The sequence below is a fragment of the Meriones unguiculatus genome, chromosome 2 (assembly GCF_030254825.1).
Source record: "Meriones unguiculatus strain TT.TT164.6M chromosome 2, Bangor_MerUng_6.1, whole genome shotgun sequence".
Taxonomy (NCBI): domain Eukaryota; kingdom Metazoa; phylum Chordata; class Mammalia; order Rodentia; family Muridae; genus Meriones; species Meriones unguiculatus.
In genome coordinates this window covers 55,419,286-55,443,088 of record NC_083350.1, presented here as the reverse complement: position 1 = coordinate 55,443,088, position 23,803 = coordinate 55,419,286, and the positions used below count along the sequence as shown (strand labels likewise).

General features: G+C 40.3%; 1 protein-coding gene across 5 annotated transcripts in view; it reads left to right on the top strand.

Annotated features, from left to right (window-relative positions):
• Window positions 1–7,971: 7,971 nt before the first annotated feature.
• The window catches only part of Iws1 (interacts with SUPT6H, CTD assembly factor 1), a 48,305-nt gene continuing 32,473 nt past the window's right edge, over window positions 7,972–23,803 (top strand). The window contains exons 1-2 of one of the 5 annotated variants that reach the window (XM_060377511.1): window positions 7,972–8,284; window positions 10,552–10,667. In XM_060377511.1, the coding sequence (XP_060233494.1) occupies window positions 8,251–8,284; window positions 10,552–10,667 (150 nt within the window). In that variant the 5' untranslated portion in view covers window positions 7,972–8,250. The remainder of the gene's footprint in view (window positions 8,285–10,551; window positions 10,668–23,803) is intronic. The other 4 variants (XM_060377512.1, XM_060377513.1, XM_021645366.2 and 1 more) reach the window with 4 other exon arrangements.

Here is a 23,803-nt window from a genome sequence, read left to right as displayed (position 1 = left end):
GGAAAACAGCCTAACGGGAATCATGAATTTGGTTCTTTTGTATCTTCACTGTTCCTAATTAAATAATGTTGAAAACCTGTGTTACATCCTAGAAATCGATATTCGTATGCTTTTAATCATCACAATAACTTTGTCAAATAAATATTACTGTTATTCCTAACTTATGGTTGAAGAAGTTAAACCACAGAGAGCTAAACTTAATATTTTTATTTATTTATTTATTGAGAGATGGGGCACAGCATGAATGTGGAGGTCAGAGAATAACTTGCAGAATTCACTTTTCTTCTACTGTGTGGGTCCCTGGGATTAAAGGCAGGTAGTCAGCCCTGGAGGCAAGTACCTTCACCTGCTGAAGCATATCGGTTGCCCCTTCATCTTAATTGTTGAAACAATCTCTTTTATTGAATCTATAGCTCAATGTTTTGGCTTCTCTTTCATGTCAATGATTTCTGTACTTCCAACTATAATTTTTCCTTTTCATGTGTTAAGCCTTCTTTGCATCCCTGGAATGAAGCCAACTTGGGCATGGTGTGTGATTTTTTTTTAATCTGACCTTTAATTTGTTTTGCAAGAATTTCATTGAGAATTTTTGTATCTGTGCTTGTTAAGGAAATTGTTCTATATTTGCTTTCTAATATTGTGTCCTTATCCAGTTCTGGAATAAGGGTAACACTGTAACTTTGTGTTTACAAAAACACATTTGTAAAATAATTTTGTAATGGTGCTTTCCTTTCAACCTGACAAAATTTGGTATTAGGTTTTTTTCCTTTTCTTTTATTTATTTATTTATTTGGGGTTTTTCAAGACAGGGTTTCTCAGTAAAGTTCTAGCTGTCCTCAGACTTGCTCTGTACACCAGGCTGGCCTCAAACTCAGAGACCCACCTGCCTTCCCCTCCCGAATGCTGGGACTAACGGCTTTCGCCATCACATACAGCTGTTCATCTTTAAATATTGGTAAAATTAAGCAATAGATATGTGCTGGCCTGGGTTTTATTATTGAAAGTGGAGTACTCCTCATTACTGCCTTAATTTCATTGCTTTATAAATCTATTTGTTTTATTTATATCCCCTGATATAATTTTGGCAGGTCATATATATCTAGAAATGTGTCCATTTTTGTAGGTGTCAAATGTATTGGAATACGTACTCTTTAAGGTATTTTTTAATGGTTCTCTGAATTTCAGTAGCATCTATTATAATATCCTCTTATTACTTTGGGTCTGCTCTTTGTTTTGGATAGTTTGGCTAAGAGTTTGTCAATTTAGCTATGCTGTAAAATTAACCAAGAGAATTAGATCATGTGATTACAGAAGCCAATGAGTTGGAGCAATGGCTCATCAGTTAAGAATGCTGGATGCTCGAACACCTGGGTTCGATTCCCAGCACCTATTTGGCAATTAACAACCACCTGTAACTTCAGTTCCAGAGGATCTAATACCCTCTTCTGACTTCCGCAGATATCAGGCACACCTGTGGAACAGATATACCTGCAGGCAAGTGTTTCATACAAAAAAATTAAAAATAAATAACAAAGTTTTGTTTCGTTTGTCAAGACATTCTGGCCACCCTGGAACTTGCTCTGTAGACCAGGCTGGCCTTAAACTCAGGGATTCACCTCCTCTGCCTCCCCATTGCTAGGATTAAATGAGTGTGCCACCATTGCCTGGTTTTTTGTTATTGTTGTTGCTGTTGTTTTAAGAAACTGATAAAAGTTGAGCTACATCTCAATAGAGACTCTGGGATGTAAGTTGACACAAAAGATCCTCCTTGTTGCCTTAATAGCTTCCTGTTTCACCTGAGGAAAAGTAAAAGCAAGGGCTTCGTTTGTTTCTTCTCAGATAGGGCCACCTAGTGGTTTGTTAAAAGAATCAGGGTCAGAATTAAAGATCTGAGTTCTCTGGGCTTAGAATAATTTAGCGAAGAGGACTTGGGTGTCTTCTTGAATACACACCCCTTAGTTGACCTGCAGGAAAACTGAGGCATGCAGGAGGCCAAGCTTGCTCCAGATCATCAAGCAATGCACTCCGAGAGTGAGACCCAGAGCTTTGGGCTCTATGTCCACAGTTGGTAGCTCAGTCCAGCTAATTCTTAAGTTCTGTAGCCTGTGTTTCTCTGACATGTTTGGCAGGTCACAATGCGCTGGGAGGCTGTTGAAAAAAATATATTGTATTCATTCGGGGGATCCAGTTTCTCTGGTTGTCAGCTGAGGGAGCAAGAGTTCTGGACTGCTGTAAACTGCCTTTATTGTCTTCTCCATTCCAGCTCTTAGTGCTTCTCTATGATGTGGCTCCTTTCCCTGCTTCCCATCAACCCAATTCTGATCTTTGTTTCTTTGGTTTTTGTTTTAGAATGTTCTGGGATTTTAATGATGACTAACTATGAAGGCAAATGTACAACCTCTAGCTGCTCTTAGTGTAACTGTTAGCTACTTTGTTTTCTGCTAATGACATTCTCTAGTTAAAGCTATGAGTTCAGCCATTTGAGCAGATTTAGCTCTTGATTAGATCAAGAATTAGGAGTGACTGAAAACCCTTCCGAAAGCTGTCCTTGCTCATTTCATAAATAAGAAGCATCAATAGCCAGCCTGATGGCTCACACCTTTAAGCCCTGCACTCAGGAGATAGAGGCAGGTGAATCTCTACACATTTGAGACTACATAGTGAATTCCTGGCCAAAAGGGACTGAGACTCTGAATTAATACAAAGAACCATCAATAAACAAAATTAGTTTTGCAATGTCTTTAAAAAATAATTTTGTGTATGTGTGTGAACATATTATTTGTATTTGTGTTGGGGGATGGTCTTGTGCACTGTGTATTCAGATACTGATTTCTCTGTCCGAGATCTGGTTGTAGTCCGACATGTGTATTGTCATTTTTATGAAGAATCTCCTGTCTCAATGTTGTGTAAAAATTGTTCTCCATCACTGCTAGGCTGGTTTATAAAGAGCTGAACAGCCAATAGCTGGGCAGGAGAGAAGAGTTGAGGCAGGACTCTGATCTCAGTGAAGGAGGTCTCAGGTGGGGGACAAGGAAGATAGGATGGAGAAAGAGAGAGAGAGAGGAGTTGGCCATGAGGAGTTCTCCATGAGGATAGACAGGTAGACCAGAAGCAGCCAAAGTGAGACTAAGATGGCAAGTAACCTGGGGCACGTGGCTGGGAGGTAGCCAGGCTAGTATAATCAAGTTAGAATTGATCAATATCTGTCCAGCTTAGTGCTTTAAAGCTTATTAATAAGTGTAATAGGTCTCTGTGTCATTATTTGAGAGCTAGAATGGGCAATAGAGAAAATGATCATATCATTTCTACACATGTGAACATGCTTATACAGGTATGTACATTGGGAGGCCAAAAGAGGACAACTCTGCCACTCTCCACCTCCTTCCCTTGAGACAGGGTCCCTCACTGAACCTACAACGAGGCTGACAACCGTAAGCGCCAATGATCCTTCAGTCTTCATCCCCCAAATGTTGAGATTACAGGCACGAGTGCAGCCAAATCTAACTGTTTACGAGGGTATGGGGGATCTGGATTTGTGTTGTCATGCCTGAAGAGCAAGCACTTTTACTGGAGATATGCTGAGCCATATCTCCAGCCCGTAATTCTACATTTTTTAAAAGATGTATTTATTATGTATACAATGTTCTATGTTCACGTACACCTGCATGCTAGAAGAGGGCACCAGATCTCGTGATAGATGGTTGTGAGCCACATGTGGTTGGTTGCTGGGAATTGAGCTCAGGACCTCTAGGAAGAGCAGCCACTGCTCTTAACCTCTGAGCCATCTCTCCAGCCCGTAATTTTACATTTTCAATGGATACTTACCATTGGCCAATTGTTTTTTTTTTTATTTTATTTTTTCTTTTTTTATTTTATTATTATTATTTTTTATCAGTTACATTTTATTAACTCTGTATCCCAGCCGTGTCCTGATCCCTCATTCCCTCCCAGTCCCTCCCTCCCTTCCTCATCTCCACCGTGCCCCTTTTCAAGTCCACTGATAGGGGGGACCTCCTCCCCATTCATCTGATCCTGTTTTATCAGGTATCTTCAGGACTGGCTGCAAAGCCCTCCTCTGTGGCCTAACAGGACTGCTCCTCCCTTCGGGGGTGGGGAGACCAAAGAGCCAGTCATTGAGTTCCTGTTAGAAATAGTCCCTGTTCCCCTCACTTTGGGAAACCAATTGGTTACTGAGCTACCACAGGCTACATCTGAGTGGAGGTTCTAGGTTATATCCATACATGGTCCTTGGTTGAATGTCAGTCTCAGAAAAGACCCTGTGCCCAGATATATTTGGTCCTTGTGGAGCTCCTATCCTTTCCCCATCAGACTAACTCCCCTTCTTTCTTATGATTCCCTGTACTCTGCCAAAGGTTTGGTCATGAGTCTTTGCTTTGAAAACACTGCTAGTTAGAGTCTTTCAGATGCGCTCAGTAGACTCCTGTCATATGTTCAATGCACATGCCATCTGTCTTTCTAAACGAGGATTGATCATTTTACCCCATGTCTGCTCAATTGATTATTCTTTTTTAGGTGTATAGATTTCATTATGTTTATCATATCTTATAGGTCTATATAAGTGAGTATATCCCATGTTTGTCTTTCTCCTTCTGGGATATTTCACTCAGAATGATCTTTTCTAGATCCCACCATTTGCCTGCAAATTTCATGATTTCCTCCTTTTTGATTGCTGAGTAGTATTCCATTGTGTAAAAATACCACAATTTCTGTATCCATTCCTCCGTTGATGGACATCTGGGTTGTTTCCAGGTTCTGGCTATTACAAATAGAGCTGCTATAAACATGGTTGAGCAAGTATCCCTTTTGTGTACTTGAACAAACTTTGGGTATATACCTAGCAGTGGTATAGCTGGGTCTTGAGGAAGCACTATTCCTAATTGTCTTAGAAAGCGCCATCGGCCAATTGTTAAGCTAATATATGGAGGCTCCTGTGAACTCACAAAGAGATCCTAATGCACTGTATTTGGACGTTTTAAAACCTTTTCCAGACACCAGTCAAGACTCCCTTTCCTCCCTGTATCTGACAGGTGAGTTCTTCTTGATAGGCACTCTGAATGGGGTTCCCTAAAACTGCCACACCTGACACCCCAAGTTCAGCCGGATCAGTCATTGCCCCAATCCCATAATGGCAGTTAGGGTTGCTTCTTCAGAGAGTGGAGGGTTGATAAGAACAGGGGGTAGAAAATAGCTAGGCAGTTGAGGTTAAAAAGACCACAGAGAAATGTAACCCGTTTCTTTTTTTGACTAAAAGCCAGAAATGTCCTTAGCAGTTCCATCCTTGCCTGAGGCCACTGATGTCAACAGTGTTCTGGGAGCTCTGATATCTGATTTGGTTCCTAAGTGATTCTAGGGTCTTTGGGGTGGGGAATGAGGACTGCTAAAGTAGCAATGAAGGGAGACAAAAGTAGGAAGAATCTTATAACTATGACATTCTAAAGAGAGACACTTGTGCCCTTCCTTCAGCTAGCTATCAGCTATTGAAACAGAAACACTGACACAATGAGCCCCCAAAGTATTTCTTTATTAGGTAAGGATGAGATGAGAAAGCCCCCGTGACAGAGCACTGGAAGAGAAAGGTGTGAGCATGCCATGTGTGTTTTCAGGTTACTTGTGTGCAGGAGCCCTTAAAAAGGAGTGGGGATAGTAGACAGCCCTGTCTCGTTCTTGATTTTAGTGGGATTGTGTGAACGTTTTCTCCATTTCGAATGTTTGCTGTAGTTTCTGAAAATAGCTCTCCTGTTGAGATATACTGCCTATAGCCCTACATTATCTAGGACTTTTATCATGAAGTTCTGTTGGATTTTGTCAAAGGCTTTTTCTGCATCTATTGAGATTATCATGTTTTTGTCTTTAAACTCATTATATGGTTTATTGCATGTAATGGCTTATGTATACTGAACTACCCCTAGGTCTCTGGGTTAACACCAACTTGGCCATGATGCATGGTTTTTTTAAGCATATGCCTACATTTCGTTTGAAAGTAGTTCATTAAAGATTTTTAAATCTATGTTTATCAAGAATCCCCTTAACAAGGATTCTGCATCCAAGCCCTGCCTCTATGCCTGACCTGCACAAATTGTGGGTACAGCCAGTTATGTGATCCCCTACCTCAACTGCACCAGGCTATTTTCCAATAGGCCCCTAATGGCACCTATTTCACATGCCCCAATGCTGTCTTCTTTTGCTCCCCGATCAATTCCCCACGTGTCAAATTGTATTTTTAGTTCCTGGCCTTATAATCATCCCTGGGGATAAAATAAACCACCAGCCCACCCTTGTTTGAACAAAAAGGAATGATATATTACTTCCAATCCTGTTAGAAAAACCAGGGCCATTAGAAATGGCATTTGGACTCCAACAAGTATAACACAGCCAACTTGATCAACAAATTGAAGCTGATCTGACACTCGTCCAGACACACTGAAAAACTCCAGACTCAGTCGGACTCCCTGGCAGCCATGTATGACAAAATAGACGGGGATTAAATCTCATTACTGCAGAAAGTGAGGAATTTGTCCTGTGTTTTGTGAGGAAGGTTGCTTCTCCAAAAATTTATCAAACAGCTAAAAAAAAAAAAAACCAGAATCAAGAGCCAGATACTACCAATCACAGTGGTCAGGCTTCTGAGGCACTTGGGGAATATGAATAACCTTTTTTATAGGCTTCTTATCAATCATGATAAGACTGAAGCTCTAATGTTCAATCCTTGTATTTTGAAATTCCGCTCTAATCTGTTGCAACAAAAAGTACAAGCCATTACTTCCTCAATTATTACTCATTACCTCCTCAACTATCATTCCTTACTTTCTCAACTATTGTTAAAAGACAGTTTCTTGGGTCCAGCCATCTCAAGAACAAGTTCCATTTTGCTGGCAGGGTCAAAACTGAGTCCATATTCCCAGGCCCCTGAACCCAATTCCTATCCTCCTTTTTGAGGTGTTTGTTAACCAGTAAAGGATGTAAAGAGGGAAGTTGTCTAAGTTAAGTCTCACAGGTTGTAAAGGTGTTGCCTGTCTTGACTTAAAGCTTGCCCACTCTTTTGTTCCCCTATCACTCTAAATTTCAGGCCAAAGTCCAAGAGGCTGAGACTGCAAAAAACTGAGCCAAGGGTCCTGAAAACCAGGTGACCTGGAAAGGACCGGTCACCCTCATGCTCAAACCCTTGTGTCAAAATATGCTTCTATTTTAACCTTGTCTCTGAAATGAGTGTATGAGTGTGTGTGTCTGTGTGGTTTTTCGAGACCAAGCTTCTCTCTGTAGCCTTGCCTGTGATGAAACTCACTCTGTAGAACAGGCTGGCCTCAGCTATCCGCCTGCCTCTGCCTCTTGAGCGCTGAGATAAAGGAATGTGCCACCACCACCACCTGGCTTTTAGGGACTCGTAAGACAAAGATCTGTACTTGTTGACTAAATGGTTTTCAGTTTCAGTTTGCTTATTTTGTAAAGAAAGAAAACGAAAGGTTTTATAAGGAGCAGTCATCTTGTTTTTTATTACTTAATTTTACCTTATTTTTAACTTTTCTTGGCAAAGGGAATCCATCCTGAGACCTGGCACAGGCAAGATGCTTTTGAGCGCATCAAATAGTAACGCATCAGTGCTCCTCTAAACTACAACTCCCAGAGAACAACGCGCTACTTTCTTTCTAAACTATAAAGGGCGGGAACTGGAACTACAGTTATTTGGCCGAAGGTTAAGACGTAACTTCAGCGGGTTTTCATTTTTCGCAAGAACTGCAAATGGTTCTCCCAGCAAGCTCGAACACAGAGCCAAGCGAGTAACATCACTTCTACTGGAGCCAGACCAAACCCGGCCCAAAGCCGAACTTCCCGCTCCCACTCAATTCTCCCAGCGGTCTCTTTCCCGAAGGCGCCGCGGCGTCACGTTACCATAGCATCTTCTGATTGGCCGACACCAGGGTGACGGCGCCTGCGCATTGCGCTACTCTGAGGGCCGTGGGCAGGCGCCATTTTGGCCCCAGAGGTGCTTCTGGGAAGTTGAGCGCGGACCTTCACTTTGCCGGCTTCTGAGGTACGGCCCTTGTTTATAGCCGGCGCTTCCTCGCCGAAGCGCCCGCGCCCGCCGCTGCCGACTCCTCCGGACTCTCCGACGCAGGGGCGCCACGCCGCCCGGGGAGGTCACTCCGTCAGGGAGGGCGTGACACTCCGCCAGGGAGGACGTGACGGGGGCGGCGCGTGGCGTGGACCCTCCCCGCCGAGAGCCCGCCCGCCATGGACTCGGAGTACTACGGCGGTGACCAGTCAGGTGGGTCGGGACGGGAAGAACCGGGCCGTGGCTCGGGCTCCGACGAGCGGGGGAGAGGGACCGCAGGGTGGGGTGTCCCCTCTTGCCTCCCTAGGTTGGGGCGGGAGCTGGGACCGGGGAGAGGGAACTCTTTTTCTTTTTCTTTTTTTTCCTCCTCTCTTCCCCCCCACCCTCTCAGGGTTTCTCCGTGTAGCCCTGGCTGCCCTGGAACTTGCTCTGTAGACCAGGCTGGCCTCGAACTGACAGAGGTCCGCCTGCCTCTGCCTCCCGAGTGCTGGCATCAAAGGTGTGCGCCACCACCGCCTGGCCGAGAGGGAACTCTTAAGGGAATCTGTCTTCCTGGTCTGCGAAGGCTTTTTGGCTCAAAGTTGTCACTTTCTCTACCAGAGAAGAGATAGGTCCTTTTAAGGGAATTGTCAGGAGTTGGGTTTTCCCAGGATCCTAAGACACTGTCCGATGGAGGACAGGAATCCTTTGTAGACTTAGAGCTGGTTTAATTTCTTCTGTAATATTCCCAGGAAGAAAGCGCAGGAGCCTTAAGTACACACATGTATTTTAAAGCAGGGGAAGAGTCTCTGGTACTTAGAATGACTTTCGTGCCGTCCACACTCAATCGGCCCCACTATGCTAGGCACACTAGACATAAAGATGAACAGGACAAGGACCTGGCTGGCTAAAAGAGCTGGTGTGCCGATTTCTTTTGCATTTTCTGTATCAAAAGTACTGTAATAGATGGTTAAGTATTAGGTTGTTTTTCAGTTTTGACTTTGAATTTGTAATGACAACAGTGGTGATAACAGACTCTGTTATCCTAATGTTTTGCCTAATTCCTCCTGTTTTGCCCTAAACATTTAAAAAAAATGTCTTCAAAGTATTTTTCAGTTCATTGACATTCTAAAATTAAGTTCAAAAGTTAATTCTGTGTGACATGGCTATGTTAAAGATAGCAGTCCCTAACACACACACCCTGTTCTTCTGGCTGTTTTGATTGTTGTTGATGTGGTATGGTGTTTTTGAGACAGTCTCACTCTGTAGCTCTGACTGACCTTGAACTCAGTTTGTAGACCAAGCGGGCCTGGAATCTACAGAGATCAGCCTGCCTCCACTTCACCAGTGCTAGGGCTAAAAGTGTGTGTGTTTAGTTGGTTTTTCATTTTAATTATTCTTGTGTCTGTATCTTAACTCTAGTTACGTTATTTTTTTGCCCTTCTGTGATGTTTTCCTATTATTCCAGAATAATAATTTAACTCCTTATCTGCCCTCATCTCTCCTGTCATCCAACACACAATTACTAAACTTTTTGAAACTAATTTTTTATTGTTACTATACAAAGTTTACTTTTGTTTTTGTTTTGAGATAAGGTTTCTCTGTGTAGCCCTGGCTGTTATGGAACTCATTCTGTAGACCAGGCTGGCCTCGAACTCCTGCCTTTGAGTCTTCGTCTTGAGTGCTGGGATTAAAGACATGCACCACCATGCCCAGCTATAGAATATCTCATTGGTATGAAAGTCATTCCATTTTTATCCTGCTTTTTTGTCTTTCTTGTAGTTGACTGTTTCATTTAACATTTATTTGTTTACTTATTTATTTCTTAAACTGCTAATCAAGTCTTAGGTCTTTAAATAGCCCTAAATGCCTCCCAAAGATAATTTTACTTTGTATTTTTAAGGTATTGGTTAAGGTTAGGTGACGGTTCATATTTACTATTCATTCTATAAAATTAAGAGTTTTTACTTTAGTGAATTTATACTATTTCTGGACTGAAGTTCCTTGTGCTCTCCACTCATAAACAAGCATTCCTATATACCATTTAACACAGTATTCTGGGCTCCAGGGATTAAATTATGAATCAAAAAGTCCACAGTAAACAAAATTACTTATAGAGTCACATAGTGCATTAGAAGGTAGTAAGTGCTCTGGAAAGACAGACAGACAGACACACACAAAAAACAACAACAACAACAACAAACTATTATTGAGATGATTTTTGAGTTGACAGTTAGTGGTTTTTCTAGGCTTCACCTTAATGGAATATTTTCACTGCTGTGTGCCATGTCACATGGTGATAGCTGTTAGTGTTTGAGTACTCCACTGCTGTTCAGAACATTTGCATCAGTAGCTATGCTTCTTCTTCAAAAAGTAGGAAATTCGGCTCTAATGTTAGGTGTGCCCATCTTAGTTGTAGCTGTTCATTTTAACTTTAAGCATAAACATTGTTGTAGATGCCGTCCATCTTGTACTCTGAGTGAGGCTTTGTCTTGTTTTAGCAGATGATGGTGGTGCCACCCCAGTGCAGGACGAGCGGGACTCAGGGTCAGGTGAGGACGATGCAAACGAGCAGCACTCCGGATCCGACACTGGAAGTGTACAGCGGCCTTCAGAGGTACCGTGTCTTGAGGAGGCTTTCCTTACACCCCTGTGGCACCTGCTTTGATTAGGAGCTTTAGAGGTTTTAGAGATTGCCACAGCTCTTTTCATCCCTGAAGTGAAAGGGTGTAAATTAGTAGATTATTTAAAAATGTGTAGGGATAGTCCAGTCAATGGTGATCACAGAGAAAAATGTTGTGTTGGGTCAGATTTCAAATACTAGGCAGTTGTCTGCTATGCCTGTTTATTCAGAGTGTAATGTATTAGCAGGCTTCACTATGCCTAAATAATACCTGGCATTTGTAGTCAGAAATACCACTTGAAATAGTCAGGGGAGATATCATTTATTAAAGTTTATGTCAGGAATTAGGCTTGTTTGATCTGTGGCAAGGCCTAGGATTATAACTCAAATGTACTGTTTTGCTGTTTATTTAGGCTTGTTATTGTGTTACTTGGGATTAAACCTAGGGCTTTGCAAATGTGCTAGGAAAGTAAACACTCTACCATTGAGCTAGCTTCTACTTTTTATTAGAGTTATCTGAGTGGGAGCTAGGCATGCCATGATGTGGAAGTCAGAGGGCAGCTTGCAGGAATTAGTTCTCTTCTTCCACCAAGAGGGTTCTGAGGATTGAATTTAGGTTCTCTGTAACCATTTAAATTCTACTTATACCAGTAAAGGCAGGAGGTATAAACTGAGGTTGAAACCTGCTAGCTCAGTTAAAGGTAGCTTTATTTTCTGAACTATATATAGAAGTACCTATTTACAAGCCTGATTCTACAACTCAACTGCTGGCTCTTCAGAAATCTTTCTATCTGTGTCATTCTACCCAGCTAGTCTGCCTTTCTCTTGAGCTTTGGGGATCTTCTAAACCTAAGAGGGCTTCTTAGCTTTCTGTTGTAAAATTCTGTTTTACCCATGTCCTGCCAGCTGTTTCCCTGCTCCTGTAAATCTAAAGAGAGGATATCTATCTCTTACTCGGAGCTCCTTAAAAATGCTCTCTCAAACTTAAATAAGGACCACTGTCAAAAATCCAATTGCTTAAAAGAAGTCTCTAGCTTTTCCCCTTACATCATGGTGTGGGGCTCCAAGCCAAGTCAGGGTAGCTCAAGGCCACCAAGCAAAGACCACAAGACCTCTTCCCAAGCAGCTTGCCTATGGAACTTTGCAGTCTTTTTTTTTTTTTATTTATTTATTTTTATTTTATGTGCATTGGTGTTTTGCCTGCATGTATGTGTGAGGGTGTCAGATCTTGGAGTTTCAGACAGTTGTAAGCTGCCATGTAAGTGCTGGGAATTGAACCTGGGTCCTTTAGGAAAAGCAGTCAGTGCTTTTAACCACTGAACTACGTCTCCAGCCCAAACTTTCCATTCTTTTTAGCATTCTTATCTATGGAGGCTTTTAGAGAAACACCCAGATTGCATCTCTTTGGGACATAGCTAATTTCATTTGACAAATGCAATAGCTATTTGGGTCTTTATATTTTGCTAACAATTGGGTTTTCTATGTACAATAATCAAATATCGTGTAACAGTTACCAGCTTTAGTGGTAAGTGCATTTACCGATGGCACCATCTCAACATCTCTTTTTATTTTTAAGATAGAGTCTCGCTAAATTGCCTAGGCTAGAGCCTTGTCCTCTGTAACCCAAACTGCTCTTGAACTTTTGATTCTTCTCCTTCAGCAGCCTCCTGTGTAGCTGGGATTACAAGCATGTATAACCATACTTAATGGCAAATGTGGTTTTAAAAGCTGTTTTAGTTTAATAACCAAATAGTGGTGAATTATGTATACATTTAACATTTGTCCTAAATATTTTTGAAGCTACTTAATGTACCTTCCTAGTCATATAGCCTTTGTTAGTATTAACATGAAACTAACTTTGCAGTAAATCAGCATAAGTCTTTGGTAGCTATACACTGAAAGAAATAGGAATGTTAAGGGTAAATAGATTTTCAAAGAATTTTATGACTGACATTTTTATTACATAAGGTGGAAGACTGTCCAATTTTAAGTAGATATGTCTTAGAAATTGTATTGACTCTTGTTTATATATATGCTATATATAAGTCATGTTATTTTTCAGTTTATACATTCACATCATTAATTTATTTATGTGTGTCATGCTTTGGACATACCCATAACTAAAAATCAAAATTCCATTGTGGGTTAATTTTTCAGTAGAAAGAGAAAGACAATATATATATTTAATTGTGTAGTCTGTTAGAAAGTGACAGTGGAGAGAAAGAACAAAATTGGAGCAATGTAGGGTACAAAGATGGGAGGTGGTATTCCATGTTGAGTAGGTCCATGTAGGACCTATGTAAAAGGGAAGGTTGGGGAAGGATGTCAAGGTAATAGCCATTTAGGCATGTGTCTGTAGGGAAGGAACATTCCCACCGTTGATTTCAAGTGGTAGTGTGTTTAAAGTCTTCAAGGGACACTAAGGAGCAAGTACAGGGATTGTAATCTGTAGGGCATGGGAGCTCAGCAAATTACAGGGTCTAGAATGGCTTGTTGTTTAGCTGCTTTGATGTCACACAGTGTTTTAGAAGCTTTTAAATAAGTTCTATTTGTAAGTAATGACAGGTGTGAATTATTACTAGTGTAGGGATTGAGAGTATGGCTCAGTGGTTAGAAGTACCTGCTGCTCTTCCAAAGGACCCAAGGTCAGTGGGCAGTACCTGTGTCAGGAGTATCTCTAGCTTAAGAAATCTAGCACCCTTTTCTGGCCTCGACAGTGTGTGTGTGTGTGTGTGTGTGTGTGTGTGTGTGTGTGTGTATTTTATTTTATATTTTATTTTATTTATTTTATTTTTTACATATGTGGTTGTTTCCATGTATGTCCATGCACCATATGTATGCCTGGTGCCTTCAGAAGCCAGAAGGAGTCATTAGGGCCCCTGGAACTGGAGTTACAGACTGTTCTAAGTGGGCAAGTGGGTACTAAGAATTGAACCTGTGTCCCCTGGAAGAGTGGTTTATGTTCTTAACTGCTGAGCCATCTCTCCATGTCCCTAAAAGTAAAATGTTAAAACAGAATTATTAATAGTGTAAGGTTGGTTTTTGTTTTTGTTTTTGTTTTCTCATCTTTTTGTGTGTGTATATGGGTGTTTTGGCTGCTTGTATGTCTGTGCACTGAGTGTATGCCTGGTAGCTGCAGAGGCTTGAAGAGGGTGTCAAATCTCCTGAGACTGGAGTTGCAGACAGATGTGACCCAGCATGTGGGTGTTGGGAATTGAACCCAGGTCCTCTGAAAGAACAGTCAGTGAGTGCTCTTGGCTGCTGAACCATCTTTAATTTTCTACCTTGGGACAGCATTAACTATCAACTTAAAATTTGTTAAGGTGGCCATCTCATAGCCTCATACTTAGTAGTAAACATTGACAATACGTATCCTAAATATGTACTAACACGTGTCCTAAATATGTAAATGTTTGTGTGGAAAACTTGGAAATTAAATCATTTTAAAGAAAGAAATTAAGACCAAGATACTGCTGTCTCAGAAGTAGCCTGTAGAGATTATTTCTCCCACACATATAAATTCTGTATATCTTTTAAGTTGCTTAAGATTTGTATATTTTGTGTCTGTATGTTATTTTATCTCTTTGCTTAAGATAACAAGTATGTCATTAAGAATCTCACTAAGAATAATTTTAATGATTTCATAATACGGATATAGCAGTATGTGTCCGTACAGTATGTGACCATAGAAACTGATCCCAGGATTCTGTGCCTCATCCCTGCCATCTGAAACCCAAATCAAAGATGTTCACATTGCTTATTACAAATGACACAAGGGATAGGGGCATATAGTTCAGTGTAGAGTGTGTTCTTGATATTCATGAAGCCTTGAGTGGCTATGGTGTAGACCCCAGGCTATTCTGTGGCTCAAGTGTCTGTTATTAACTTTGACATTACATTGTGCAAAATTTATTCTTTCCAGATAGGAAGATGGAAAAGGAAAGCTTCAAGTGAGGAGTATTTTTTACCAAGCTTCTTGGCTGCCAAGTTTGATAAAAAGGGAAAGTGATTAAAAATAAAGGGCATAGCATGTGTAAAGGACATAGAGGCAGCAGAGTGAAATGAATGGTTCTGTGTCAGAACTAAATTGAGAGTTAGGAGAGGCAGGTAGTAGTTATTTTCTTCATCATAAAATCTGCATATTTGTGTGAAATCAGTTTTTTTATTCATCAGGAGTGTTTGGTTTGACTTTGTAAGGTAGCCTGTGACAGATGGGGATACTCTAAAATGTAGCTTTGTTTTTGTATGTTGTTATGGTAAAAATTGAATTTTTAAGGTGTTGCAATTCTCTCTCTCTCTGGGAGTTTTACATTGGAAATGTCAATTAAGGCTGAGAGATGCTCAGCAATTAAGAGGCTAAGGCTCTTAACAGAAAGGTCAGTTATTCCTGTTATGTGCTGTAGCCCTTGTCTGTCAGAGCATGATTGCTATTGAATGTGAAATGACAAGATTGTTATGGTGGATAACCGATAGTTATTTATAGCTGCAGTGTGAAAGATTGCAAAGAAACCTTAGAATGCATACCCCAGAGTGCTCAGGGTTTTTTTTGACAGTTCTAAGTGGGAATCTTTTTGCCTTGTTAAGAAGATGAAATTGGACCAGGGATGTCGCCCACTTGATAAAGTGCGTGCCTAGAACATTACAAGCCCCTGAGTGCTGTATAAACTAGATGTAGTTGTGTATGCCTGTAATCCCAACTCTCAGAAAGTAGAAGCAGGAAGGATCAGAAATTCAAGGTCATTTAACCATAGCTACATAGTAAGTTTGAGGTCAGTCTGGGCTACTTGGGACCTTGTTTGGAAAAAAAAAAGGATTTTAAAGAAATTTTGCTGACAATTTGTAATGTTTGTTATACTTGTGTCTGATTTCTATTTTTTTTTTAAAAAAAGTTAGGTTTTCAGTTATATTGATAAAAATTCTAAAATTTTAAAATATTTTGATAACCTTAAAACCTTTTAGCTGTGTAGTTTCTATTTCTAGAATACAGTCTTTTCAAATTCCATAATGCCTTTGCCTCCTGCTTGGGTCTACTGACTAGTTCTCCTAGTTCTCTTTTTTTTCTTTTTGATTTTGTTTTGGGACAGGGTTGGCCTGGAACTCCACTAGCCTTGTGCTCACAGAGATCTGACCGCTTCTCTCTCTCAGGTTCTGAACCTACATGCCTGGAACTACTCTCTCTTCACTGAAGTGATTGCTCTTTTTCTTCCCTCCATGCCACCTAATGGATGAGTGCCTGGATATGTATGAAGCTCATTTTAAAAGTGATAGGACAGGCATATGGTGGCATATGCCTTTAATTCCAATAGAGGCAGGTGGATTTCTGAGCTCAAGGCCAGCCTGTTCTATAGCCTGAGTTCTAGAACAGCCAAGGCTATGCAGAGAAATCTTGTCTTGAAGAAAACAAAAACAAACAAACAAAAAAAAGAACTGGTAAAGCTGAGTAGTAGACACTTATCTAGCATCTGTGAAGTCCTGAGTTCGGTCTCCAGTACAACAAAAAGAAAAAATATAGAAAGTAAAAATGATAGCCAGGTGGTGGTGGTCCACACCTTTAATCCCAGCACTCAAGAAGCAAAGGCAGGCAGATCTCTGTTCAAGGCCAGCATGGGCTACAGAGTGACCAGGACAACCAGGGCTGCACAGAGAAACTCTGTCTTGAACAAACCAAGTGTGTGCATGCATGTCTATACATACCTAAAATACATATATGTATATATGTATATATGATAGGAGCCCAGTATGGTAGAACACTTTTTTAATCTTAGCACTTGGAAGGCAGATATAGAAGGATCTCTGTGAGTTCAAGGCCAGCCAGAGCTACATAGTGAAACCCTGTATGTAAAGTGTTAAAATGATAAGAATTCATATGCTGCATAATTATCATGTAATATCCTTGTAATAGGTGCTTACACCATGTGTTAGGAAATCCAGGTTAGAGGGTAGCGGGTATGTTTTGGGAGGGCTACCCAGCTCATGTTGTCTCCTTGTGCTTCTGTTTTCCCTGAATGAGTTAAGTTACATCTCACTTGCTTGGGCCAGTTAGCTTGTCCCTCTGGGGTATTTAAATTTTAGGTTTTGTTTATTTGTTTGTTTTGTTCCCCTCCCCCAAAGGTATCACTTTGTAGCCCTAGATGGCTTCAAACTCACAGAGATCCACCTGTGATTAAAGGTATAGGCCACCCACACAACTAAAATTTAGATTTTTGACATTAAAGCTTTGGATTTAGTGGTTAGAGCTGTGTTGTTTTTATAAAGAAAGAAAAATCCCAAATTGTTTGATTTTACCATTGAAGACTCAGGAGCCAGATGCTGGAGTGAAAACCTGTTACTCAAAGAGGCAGAGAAAACACCCAGCTGACTGACTTTCCTATTCAGCTCACATCCTGAAGAAAAAAGCCAAAAACCAATCGCTAAACACCAAAAGCCCAAGGCCAAAAGCTTGCTAGCTCAGCTGACAGCCTAGGAGGAAAAGCCAAAGAGCCCCTTCTCCATGCTGTCTTAAATACTCTTCTCTCAAATACCCTCTTTTCTACTAAGTCTCTGTCATTTGCTTTGCCTAGGATTAACTTTATTAAATCCTATGTACAGAAAGCTCTTGGATTAAAGGTGTGTACTAAGGCTGAGCCATACCATAATCACCTTTTTACAATAAACAGAAAGTTACTGTATTCAAGATGTGTGTTAGGACTGAGCCACACCAAACAATAAACAGGTTTTTTACAGTTTGCAATCTCGGGGTACAAAGTAAGATCAAATATCCTGTAACACTGAGTCACACTGTTGATGGTAAAAAACCCTGGAGTTCCTGAGATTTCTGAACTGCTTTGGTCCTTATTCTACACTATTAGCCATTGATCTCACTTTGATTCTGAGAATATCGTTATTTTTATTTTATTTTATTTTTTGGAACTAGCTAGCCTATAATCGCTTTGATTAATGAGGTGAGTGGTAGATATGTCATGGAATATGTTCAGGAGCCAATTCTGTTTTTCCCTTTGCCTCTTGTTGTTTCCTGAATTCCCTTGACATCCCCTATTGTAATTTCTTTATTCAACCATCACAAACTAAATACAAAAACACATGTCTACACACATTCTACAGCTGTGTGCTTTATTTCATATAGGTTTTCAAGTATCTTGTATGTCTTCATAATGCTGTGTGTCATATTATTACATATTGTCTTATGTTTGCCTGACTACTCTTTAGAAAAATAGATCCTTAGGGCTAGGCCCTGGGAAACAGCCACAGCTTTGATCATAGTAATCATTAAATAAATGTTTATTGAATTAATCATTGTTTGTTTTACATTTTTCTTTTAATCATTCACCAAATGTGTGTGTACATCTGCACTAGAAAGCATTCTGTACTCTAATGATAGGCCTCTGTGATGAAAAAGTTTTAAATGCTTGCATTTTTAAATGACTTTCTACATAATTTTTCACATACGCTTCTGAAATAGGAATTGTGCTAAGGTGAAAGCTAAGCACTTAGAGCATTGTATATTCTTCCTGCAGTCCCGGTATGCATTTAATAAATGCCTGTTTCCTCTGTGACAAGGAATCAAGGGTGATGTTGAGTACTTACTGAGAATTTGAGAAAAATTGAGTTCTGAAAAGCTTGCAAGTTTGGAAAGTTTCCTAAACTTGTTATATTTCGGGGTCTATACGAAGCAGTTAGCATTTCTTTGAAATGCTGTGCTGTTGTGATGGTAATAAAATGAAAACCATTTTTAAGGGCAAATCCAAGCCATCTTTATCCAAGTTTTATGCTCGATTTCTTGGTTTCTCCTTGAGAAATGTATTCATATGGTCCTATAAAGGTCCCATTTCTGAATTGGTTCTAATCCTAGTTGGCTGGAATCCCAATTGTTTGGAAAGCTGTTAACCGGAGACTAGCAAATTCAAGGCCTGCTTGTATTAAAGAGACAATATCTCAAAATGGGTGTATATGTGGTGGGTGTAAGGGTGTAGGCCAAGTGCTAAAGTAATATCCTAGTATGTGTAAGGTGACTCTGTTTACTTCCAATACAAGGAAGGGAATCCACTTCTTTCTACATTTGCCTATTAAGAATGTTCAAGGCTCTGAAGAATTATCAGTTTCTAAATCCCCATGGAAAAGTGCTTTTTTGATTGCCAGTTCTGCAATTGTGATACATTCCATGGGTCAAGTAAAATGAAATGATAATAAGAAGATCCCCAGGAATGCTTGTGGAGTTACTACCTTGTGTGTATACTCTTTAATAAGGATTCCTAATCCATAGCAAGACCACAAGCAGCTAATTTGTCTCTTTGCCATGGAAATCCCTGAAGAATTCTTCTACAATAATAAAGTACAACCCTATGAAATATGTTGTTATTAAAAAATATTAGAAATGTTGGACTATAAAATGTTTATTATTAGCCCTAAGATTATCATGGTGGTATTATTTAACTGGCTATCACAAATAGTAAGACATAGACACCTGTTGGTTCATAATTGCCTTATTTATTTACCTTGGGCCAGGCAGATATTTTCCTTATGCTGCCTAAATATCCTCACCATCCATCTCCCAGCCTCCATCCAGTGCCATCCATCTTAATCCTTCTCATTGGTTCTACCTTCCATACATAATCCTTGTATTCTTTATCTGGGTCTTTTTGCACCATTATTGGGAGTCCTTCCTCCAGGCCCACATGATTTCTTCTCCAGGCTAACCCATAGTGGTGTCCTCTTTCCTTTCCTCCTGTCCCTCAGTGCTTCCTGTGATTCTAACTTTAGCCACGCCTACCCCATTCTGCCCTGACCAGGTATAGGCTGTTTAATCAGTCAATCAAATTGTCTTACACAGGTATACAAAACAAAGATAGGTGTAACCAGATCTTACATGCCAGTAATTAGTATTGGACCAACCTCCAACAGAAATATTTGGTAGAAGTAACTCCTAGCAAGTGAATATTGTGTGGCTTCACCCAGAAGGACAGAATCCAAGTATTTTCATGAGATCCATAGGAATGGATTCAAAGTTGGGTTCAACCTGAAGTCCTGCTTAAGCATATCTGAGAAACTGACTTTATTTTTAAAGACAAAGTTTCTTTGGTACTAGGAATTCTTCATGTTCTAGCTATTTTTCATCATGGCTGTCACTGACCGTTAGTTTTTATGTCTGTTCTTATACATACTAAGTACTTTCTCCAGTTATCTCTATTTTGAAAAAATGTTTTGTAGTATGTTAAGTCCTGACATAATGTCGTGTAGTGACAGCTGTTACATCTACACACTTGAAGAGCTAGCTTTTTTACCTTTGGGTGTGTGTTTGTCGTTATTACCTGTGTGCATATGTTCATGTGTAGGTGTGTGTAAGTTAGAGGACAACTTAGAGAAATCAATCCTCCTACTGTGTGGATTTTGGGGATCAAATTCAAGTTATCAGGCTTGACAGCAAGTACCATTCCAATTGAGCCACCCTACTGAGCCTCTAGTTACATTTTTTAGGACAAAATACTACTATTATTGAAAATTGACGTTCCAGAAATAAGTTGAGGTTCTAGACTGTTGGAGGTACCCTGCTGGTTGAGGGTGCAGTTCTTACCTGGATTGGATAGTGGTTATGAGCTCGGCTCTAAAGGCAGAACTCCCTCCTCTCGGCGGGGTCCCCTACTCTCTGTCTGACTTCATCTGGAGAGTGTCTTTAGACACAGACTCCGCTAACCACACTTAATATATGGTCTCTGCTACATCTAATATATGATACAGCTCCCTGCTAGCTCTCTCCTCCCTGCACATAAATGTTAATTAGGTACTGACATTCTACTCTTATGATAGGAGCATGCTGTATAATGCAAACCAAGCATCCTTGAAGTGCCTAGTTCCAACCAATTATGTACAACTATTCCTGGAGCTCCCCACTCACTCCCCTAGAGGTATATAACCTTTGTTCTCTGGAATTAAAGTTGAACTAGCCATCAGCTGCCCGGGATGTGTGATTCTTGTGTGGCTCTCATTGGCCATTCCAGGCTTGCTTCTCATCTCCTGCCACTCCTGACTTCATGGGCTGCTGAGAAGAGGCCCCAGGCAGGAGGAGAACCAACACTAGAGTACTCTAAATCTTAAAATACTTGTATTTGACATGTTTAACAATAATAATATATAATAATATTTTCATTATTTTTATATCACGTTTGTACCGTGAATCTAGTTTCTCTCTCTGTCTATGGTGATTTACCTTATGGTGGTCCACCATAACACTCTTCAACACTTAGTCATCAAGTGTTGGCTATTTGGGAAGAAGTAGAACGAATGGCCTTGTTGGGGAAAGTATGCCACTGGGGCTGGGTTTTGAGGTTTTAAGAGTCTTATGCCATTTCAGATTAGAGCTCTTTACTTCCTGTTTGTAGACAGAGATGTGAGCTCTTCAGGTGCTGCTCCAGTGCCTTGTATGCTGCCTGCCACTGATGATGGTGCTGGGATCACAGCAACAGAAAAGTAACTAATACAATGTCTGCAATTCTCTGAAGTCTTGGTATGTAGCATTGGCTGGCCTGGTAATCACTGAATATCCCACTCTAGCCTTGAACTTGTGGTTATTCTGAGCCCCCTTAATTCTGGGATTTTAAATATGCTCCACCATGACTAGCTTGAACCTTATTCTGAAAGAGTTACTTGGGAGAAAGGAAGGTGGGCAGGTATTTCAAGTTACATTGTATGTTAGTTTAATTAGATTAGTTTTATTCTTTAAACTAAGCCTCAGTTCTCTAGTCACAGATACATGCCTGCCTGCATCTCTTTTTTTTTTTTTAATGACTTGAGGATTTTCTAGAATGTATTTTGATAATATTATTGTCCCTCTTGCAATTCCTCCCAGATCTTCTTTCGCATCCTTACCTACTCAATTGCATGTTCCCTGTCTGTTTCTTACTCCGTTGAGTCCAGTTTGTCTTTGTTAGGGTTTCTATTTCTTTGAAGAGATATCATGACCATGGCAACTCTTACATAAAGAAAAACATTTAATTGGGGTTGGCTTACAGTTCAGAGGTTTAGTCCATTATTGTCACAGTGGGATGCATGGCAGTATGTAGGCAGATGTGGTATTGGAGAGGTAGCTGAGAGTTCTACATCTAGATCCACAGGCAGCAGGGAGAGAAAGTGACACTGGGCCTGTCTGGAGCATCTGAAATCTCAAAGCCTACCACCCAGTTACAGACTTCCTCCAGTACAGCCACATCTACTCTAACAAGGCCACATCTCCTCATAGTTTATGGGGAACATTTTCAGTCAAACCACCACACCTGCCTACTACTAGACATGGGACCTGCTCTGGGGTATGAATAATATACCAAATGTTTATTAATGAAAACTAACTTTCTTCCAGGAGCTATCAAATGCCAGTATCTCCTCAACTCCACAGTTGGACTTATACCTCCTTCCCCTCCTCCATCCATGCTAGAATTTCCAGCTTGAGCTTTTGTAGGTCTTGTGTATGCTGTCAAAATTGTGGGTTCAATTGTTTTGTGCCCTGTTGTGTCTGGAAATTTTCTTGGAGTCATTTACCACCTCTGTAAACTTTCTGTTCCCTCTTTCCATAGATCCATGAGTCTTGAGGGGAGAGATATGATTGGGAAACATCCCATTTAGGGCTGAGCAATCCAAAATCTTTATATTTTCTACCAATTGACCAGTTGTGGATCTCTGTTAATTTTCATCTATTACTAGAAGGGTTGAATGATATGTATTGATATATGGGTTTAGCAATAGTCATTAGGAATCATTTTAGTGCTATGTTCATTCTTTGGAATGATGGTAGTAGGTTTTCCTAACCTAGCTTCATAACTTACCTAGCTATAGTCTCTTGGTCTTGTTGACAGTATAAGGTATGTATGCCATCTCATGGAGCAGGCCTTAAATAAAATTCAAAAAAGATGTAGTTGGTTACTCCTAGAGCATTTGTGCCACTACTAATCATTGCGCATATCTTACCAGGCAGGTCATTATTGTAGCTAGGTAAGTGAGGCCACTGCTTACTTTTTTCCTCTGATAGCAGACATAACACCTGTCATCATTATGAAAAGCAAGCGAATAGAGATGAAGCATCCAGATGAGTACCAATAAATTCTCTATGTTCTATGGCTATAGTATATAGGTCTTCAGCAATAGGAACTCACCATCATGTTCTAGAGGGTAACGAGTAGCATTGACAATAACCTATAATGTTGGGAGGAATTTCTCAAAGAAGATGTGTCCTGTTCTTGGTACTGAGTTTTTCATTTGGTTTGGGTATTGTCATGCTATTATATGGTAGTTCCATTTAAACTCTTCTTTATATGCCTATGCATTTTAGAAAGTTTGTACACTAGTAGGTTTTCATAGGACTTTTTCTAAAAGCCTTTAGTATTAGTTATCCCTTCCCATATTTTTTCCTCTACCCTTCCTTTTCATTCTGTACCCCTCTAATCTTTTTTTTCTCTCTCTCTGTCTTTTCCTCTCCCTCTCTCCCCTCCCCCCTCTTGCTGTCTGCACACACTCACACATACTTGCACATGACCTGCTACTTTATAGCTTGGGCTGTTGTCAAACTGATCCCTCCTGTCAGCTTCCTGAGTTCTGACATTATAGGTTTGTATCACAGTCCTTATTTATGTGAAAGCCTGTTTTCTTTACATGAGGAATACTATTGTGAAGAGAAAGTGAACCAACAGGAAATAGCCAATCATAATGTTTGCTCTTAATAGATGCTTTGAAAATAGTAACTGCTGGGCAGAGGTGGCATATGCCTTTAATCCCAGCGCTCGAAGAAGAGGCAGGCTGATCTCTGAATTTGAGGCCAGCCTGGTCTACAGAGTGAGTTCCAGGACAGCCAAGGCTACACAGAGAAACCCTGGCTCGAACCCCCCCCCCAAAAAAAAATAAATAGTAACTACTTTTTTTGTTGAGATTTCATGCCTAACTGAATATATGCTGTTTAACCATTTGAATAATTAAAATTTTAATAGTAAAGCTATTTTCCTGTTAAAATAATGTCAGTTTTATAAAACTTGGGATTATACTTTTGTGAAAAATTTCGTTGTATGTTTGCTTTTTTGGGTAACTAGAATTATGTGAGGAATTAAGGCTCTGTTTTTAAAAACAGAGACCCCTACATCCAGGAATGTGCTCTC